This window comes from Tupaia chinensis, unplaced genomic scaffold (assembly GCF_000334495.1).
Source record: "Tupaia chinensis unplaced genomic scaffold, TupChi_1.0 Scaffold000211_1, whole genome shotgun sequence".
Classification (NCBI taxonomy): Eukaryota; Metazoa; Chordata; class Mammalia; order Scandentia; family Tupaiidae; genus Tupaia; species Tupaia belangeri.
This window is the reverse complement of record NW_006159686.1, coordinates 865011-871377: the sequence shown is the minus strand read 5'-3', so window position 1 is coordinate 871377 and position 6367 is coordinate 865011. Positions and strand designations below refer to the sequence as shown.

General features: G+C 62.8%; 1 protein-coding gene across 1 annotated transcript in view; it reads left to right on the top strand.

The window, feature by feature from the left end:
- Positions 1–486: 486 nt before the first annotated feature.
- The window catches only part of PUS1 (pseudouridine synthase 1), a gene marked incomplete at its 5' end in the record, with an annotated part of 8990 nt that continues 3109 nt past the window's right edge, over positions 487–6367 (top strand). Inside the window, 3 exon segments of the mRNA XM_027771408.1 lie at positions 487–624; positions 2457–2705; positions 3373–3475. Coding sequence (XP_027627209.1) covers positions 487–624; positions 2457–2705; positions 3373–3475 — 490 coding nt within the window.

Genomic DNA, 6367 nt, shown 5'->3' with positions numbered 1-6367 from the left:
CCTCCCCCCCTCCCTCCGCGGCGCTCCTACCTGCTTCGCAGCATTGCCAGGAGGTCGCCCCGGCAAGCGGAGGTTCCTGCTGGAGCGGGTCGGGGTGGGAGTCTGATGGGCAGTGCCCAGCTGGCCTTGGGTGGCCATCCAGGCAGTGTTCCTGGCACATGCGTCCTCAGAGGGCCCAGGGTCAGGGCAGCGGAAGAGCCCTGCCAGAGCGCCTCGTTTGTGACAGGTGTTGAGAGTGAGCCGAGCTCCCCGGGTGTCCCCGCTGGCCCAGGACGCGTGCTGTGCGAGGCAGGGGCGAGGTCCCGGGGTGCCTTTAGTTCCCGGGTGAGCAGAGTGCGCCCCGAGGACAACCCAGTGGCCTGCGACAGCCGTCACCGTGACGGGCACTTCCTGTCCTGCTTCGTTTCTGAAGCGGCATGTGTTCCGAGCACCCCAGCTACGTTGTCGGGAGGACTGATTGAGAAGTCACCCCTCTGCCCCCTCCAGAGGAATGTCGGGTCCTCACAGTTCAGGACCATTGAGGACGACCTGGTGTCTGCGCTGGTGCGCTCCGGCTGCATCCCCGAGAACCATGGCGAGGACATGAGGAAGATGTCCTTCCAGCGCTGTGCTCGCACGGACAAGGTAGGCCGCCCTGGCCCCGTCTGCTCCTCGCGGCTCTGCTCAGGGCCGGCACCACCACAGGCGCGAGCCGCGGCAGCCTGTGTGGAAGAGACCACCCCGCCCGTGCAGCCGAGGTGCCTGGGGCTGCGGTGCCCACCCTGGGCAGCACCGTGTCCTCACGGTCTTCCCTGCTGACCCCTGCGGGTGGTACGGGGCCACGACACCATCGCAGCTCCATCGAGCCGGGCACCGCCCGAGGTGGTGTTGCGGAGGCATGAGCGCCCTGCATGGCTGAAGGCCCTGGGGCCGGACTCAGGTTTAATCCTGGGGTCAGCTGGAAAACGCTGGGTGCACGTGCGGGTACCCGGGGTCCTGAGCAGTCAGGGGCCTGGAGAAGGGGACCGTGGTGTGATGAGGCCCGTGAGGGTGGTGCTGTCCCCTCTTATGTGTGTGTGCACACTCTCGTCCCTGGGCATTCGCAGCACTCTGCCGTCCCCCACGTGTGCATGCACGCGCTCTGTCGTATGAAGACCTGGACTCCCCGGCCACGGGTGCTGCCACATCATGCAGCACCAGAGGGAGACAGGTGGCCTCGTCTGAATAAGCAGCCCTACTCGGCGTGGCCGGGGTGCACCTGTCTCCTCGAGACGATGCAGCGGCACGTGTCCCATCCCTGCTGTGTGCCGAGCTTCCACCATGCAGCGTGGCGCGCCTGCACACTGGGCCACACTGGCCAGAGACACGCAGCCACGCATGGCAGGTGGCCCCGCATGGCCACCCAGAACCATGACAACGGGCTGGCGCGTGGCCTGGTGGTGGAGGGAGCTGGACCCCGGGCTGCTGCGGCTGAGTCCTGGCTACAGCGGCTTGGAAAGTGTGCGGGGTGCATGTGCGTGTGCAGGGCCCTAACGGGATGGAGAAACAGGCGAGGGATTGTGGCGTGACCACACCCATGGGGGGCGCTCTTGCTCACGAGCACACGTGTCCTCTGGCAAATAAAGGGACATTTAAAAAGGAGCCGCCAGGTCGAGTCCTGTTTTCCCCCACTGGTTTGCACGTTGTCCTGGACGGGCACGGTGGCCGAGTCACACAAGCCATTCCCGAAGCTGGGCACGAGGTCGAGGGTGTGTCCGTAGAGAGAGGCCTAGACCCACCAGCTCAGTCCAGCTCCTCGGTTCCCAGCACACCCAGGCCACCTGGGGTCTGGCAGAGACCTGGCCTCATTTTGCAGGTCAGAGCCCCCAGGAGCCTGTGTGAAGCTGTCGGTAGGGTCACCAGACACGCCGGGTCTTCTCGAAGGTCCTCACGTCCCTGACCTGGGGGAGGAGCGGGCTGGCCCTTGGCCTGTGGGGGCGGCAGTCCCGCAGAGCAGCCTGGTCCTCGTGTTCTTCCTGTCCTCCCACTCTCTCGTTCTCAGTCCCCAGGGTCCTGTCAAGGCAGGAGAAAAGGAAACATGCCAGGCTGATGAGATGAGCTTACCTCTCACCGTTTGTAGAGGTGTTTTCGTTGTGAAGCTTTAAAACGTGACTTGGAAACCCAGCGGAGTATTGTGACACGCTTGCCCCAGCCTGGGACAGACAGCCAAAGCGTCTTAGTGTGTTTCTCGTTTCCCTGTGTTTTGCTGGAGACCGCGTGTGTTTGCCAGAGAGGGAGGTTGAGCAAGGAGGCACCCCATGGGGATGGTCACCCCGTGGTCTCTTTCTCCTCCTTTTCCGGATGCCAGGTGCACACACACACACACGGCGTGTTTCTGAAACCTCCAGGTCGGTGCCTCGAACCACGGTTGGCCGTGTGGGATCTGACTGCCTTGGCCACCAGGCCGCAGAGCTGACCCACGTGTTTTGGGTTTGCAGATGACTCCGATGGGGTTGTCCCTGCAGTCTGCTACTGTAGTGTGCAGTTCGGTGGCCCACGTGTCACCATGGCCCGGACCACGTCCCAGCCCATCCCAGCTTGGGTGCCTGGTGGCTGTACCTTCTGGCTCTTGTCCTGCGAGGCAGTCGGTCTGGGGGCGCTCTGCTTTCCTCTGTTCCCAGCAGGGTGCCTTCTCCAGCCCAGCTTGTCTGTGTGGCCTGTGGCACTGTGGCCACCTGCAGAGCCAGGTAGGGCAGCCTGCAGAGCGTCTATGTATGTGGGTTATTTTGTCTTGTAATCTCTCCAGCGCATGCGCTCACCAGACAGAGACAGAGAGACAGACAGAAAGCGAGAAACCATCCCCCCTGGGGGATGAGGGAGAAACCATCCCCCCTAGGGAGGGGCAGTGGGCAGCAGGGTTAGGCTGCTGGATGCCACATGACTGACTGCGGTTCGAGTCCCAGACCAGGAGCCTGAGACGCATCGGGCGTGTCCGTATGCCAGGCGTGTCCAAAATCCTGAGAGAATGGAGAAAGGACTGGTGCAGCCGGAGCCGGTCTGGTTTGATGTAGAGTGTGCGGCCTTTGCACCAGCCGTGTCCCCTGAGGCCCCTCCTGGTCCCATGGACTGCCACCCTTTTTCCTGGGGACAGCCATGCGGGCCCAGTGGTCATGCGTCCGCCCCTGCCATGGCTTGTTCTCCCCCTGCGCCTGCACACTGTCCGGGTCTCAGCCCTGGCTGCTCCCCACTCCCCTGTCATGTCCACCCCCCGATCCAGAGTCTGTCGGGCTTTGCAGTCGCCCTCATCTCACGCCCGGTCCATCCTTCGGGGGCTTCTCTGCAGTGGGACTGCACCCACACGAGGCCCAGCAGGGCCTGACCCACCTGCCCTCTGCCCCTCTGCTCTCCTCACAGGGCGTGTCTGCAGCTGGCCAGGTGGTGTCCCTGAAGGTGTGGCTGATTGATGACATCCTGGAGAAGATCAACAGCCACCTTCCCTCACACATCCGGATCTTGGGTAAGCCTCCCGGCGGCCCCTGGCTATGCTCCCAGTCACTCCCTGCTGGGGCAGGGTGGAGTGAGCTGCGGGTGCTCAGCACAGGTAAACGGGAGATTTAGGCCCCTTTTTGTTCACCTCACGTGAGGGACGTGTGTCCCCGTGCCAGGATCTCGAAGTGCTATAACCCTTCCCAGCCAGCCAGGACCACGGATGAGTGTGGTGGACTTGAACCCGGGCCTTCCATAGCCTGTGCCACTGTGGCCTCTGAAACAGGGTCAGCAGGTGGCGTAGGGAGGAGGGCACGAGGCTCCGCAGGGCCACCCACAGTTTGGGTCCCAGATCCCAGGAGCGTGGAGGACGGGGACTGCAGCGTGGCCACCCCCAGGTCGATGTTTCCTTTCTCTCCCTCCCTGTCTCCAGGGAGCTCACACACGCTCCCTCCCGCTCTTAAGTGACGTGGCGGGCTGTTCACGTGAGTGTGAGTTTGTGGGCTCTCCCACTGTGCGGGTTTAAGACATCTTGGCGCGAAGGTAAACTCGGACCTTTGTCTCCCATGAGCATTCTCTTTTGTTTCGTGGTTGCTATAGGGCATACGCGCTCACTGGAGAGACAGAGACGGGGAGGGAGAGTGAGAAGCTACCCCCGGGGCTCCGGCTGCACCACAGTCCTTTCTCCATTCTCTCAGGATTTTGGACACGCCTGGCATACGGACACGCCCGATGCGTCTCAGGCTCCTGGTCTGGGACTCGAACCGCAGTCAGCCATGTGGCATCCAGCAGCCTAACCCTGCTGCCCACTGGCCCTCCCTAGGCTCTGCAGCTCCGCTCTGGCCGTCCACCTCTCTTCTAACTCTCCCTCCTCTCGGATTTGTTGGCATTCTTTTTCTTTTTTCAAGAGATTTTTGTTACAGTGTGCATGCGCTCACTGGACAGACGAAAGGGAGGAATCACCCCAGGGGGACGGCCATGCTGCAGTCCCTTCTCCATCCTCCTCTTGGGATTTCGACCACGTGTACACAAGTGCCTGGCGTGTTTTTTAAACTACCGGGTCTGGGACTTGAACTGTGGTCGACCACGTGGGAGTCCAACTGCGGAACCATTAGGCCACCTGCTGGTCCCCAGCCGAGACTCCTTGTGGCCCTGTGAGGGTCACCTCGGTCAGCCTGCTGGCTGTGCCTCGTGCTGTTCTCCGTTCAGTGTCTGCCTATGGGTGAAGCCAAGGCTTGGCAAACGTGCCCCGAGCAGGGCCAGACGGTGAGCACTGTGTGCCTCGTGGCCACACCCGCTACAGGGACCGCTGCTTCTTTAAAAAGAGCAGAGACAGGACTCACAGGGACTTCCCGCCGTGCCTCAGCCCCAGGGCCTCAGCCAGCCAGGGTCCCAGGACGCGTTTGCCGGTGTGCACGGGGTGATCGCGGGGCGCAGATCTGGCCTTCCCGTGTGGCCTTGGCGTGGCCAAGTCTGGTGTGGCCAAGCCTTGCGTGCCACCGCACCGCCTTGGCTGGCCGCTGCTGCTGCCTCTGCTTCTTCCCCCCCACCCAGAGGAATTTGCTATAGGGTGTATGTGTGCGCCAGAAAGACAGAAGGTGAGAAATCACCCCCCAGGGGGAATGGCCACGCCGCAATCCCTTCTCCGTTCTCTTCTTGGTTTCCTGGGCATGCACACACGCTCCCAGCATGAATTTAAGCCGGGACTTGAGCCGCAGGCGACTACGTGGGAGCCCAGTGACATGGCCGTTACGCCAGCTGCTTCTCCCCCGGGCAGCCATTGCGCTGCTCCTGCTTGTAACCACACTCCCGCCCCGGCCCTGGGCAGCGAGTCTGCACCCCAGCTCCCAGCGTCCCGGGTGACCTCACAGTGCCCGCACTCTTCCCATCAGCCTGTGTGCCAGTGACACGCAGTTTACGTGTACACGGTCCTGAGTCCACGGCTCGCGGCGCTCGCTTTCTTTAAGCAGCCAGTATCGCCCTAAAGCTTCAGTGCCGTTTTCACGTTGAAACGCGTCAACGCGCAGTGAGCTCAGGGCCAGGCACGGGCGACGTCTGTCTGAAACTCCGAGGATGTGTGTGCTCCGGGGGGGGGGGCTCCCCAGTGGAGCCTTGTGGCCCTCGCCGTCCCAACTCAGGCTGAGTTTGGGCACACACATGCCCTGTCCCCATGCCGTGGGGGCCAGGGTTCACGCCGCCATGTGACTGTGGGTCGTGTGGGATCCAGTCCCCTAATCGCTCGGCTGCAGGGCTGACCTCCATCAGGCTTGCTTCGTGGCAGAGGGTATGTGTTCAGGTGGCGTGTACACGCGTGAAGGCACATGCCCCCTGTGGCCTGCTCACACCACAGTCATTTCCTCCAGCTCTCCACTCTGTCTTGGGCACGCATGTGTGACTGGTGTGAAGCTGACAGGGCCGGGACTTGAACCCTGGCCGCCCGTGTCCCGGTTCCACACGTGCTGTGCTCACCATTGCCATACAGGCTGGTACAGGTGAGTGCCCTGAGAGACCGAGAGGAGGCGGAGCCCCTTCCTGCCTCACCATTGCTTCTCCCCCGGGCAGCCACCCCTCCTAGAGACCTGAGGGCATGGCCTTGCAGGACACAGGATCGTGCCCTGCAGGGGCTTTTGGTCTGGTTCCTCCCACTCAGCCTGATTTCGACTCCCGTGCTGTGTAGGCCATGGGTGCTCCTTCTGCCATGGGTGTCCGTCACGGACAGGCCACGTCGCTCACCTCCCCGTGGGCCATGGCGTCCAGCTCTGGGCCACGTGCACTAGCGCTGCTGTGAGCACACGGGGCGGCCCCGGCAGGATGCTGCTGGTCGCCTCACTTTTATTGCGCTGTGGTCTCTGGGGCCTCAGTCGCATGTGTGGGAGCTTGACACGCCACGGGGCCGGCCCACATTGAATCTGAGACAAAAGCA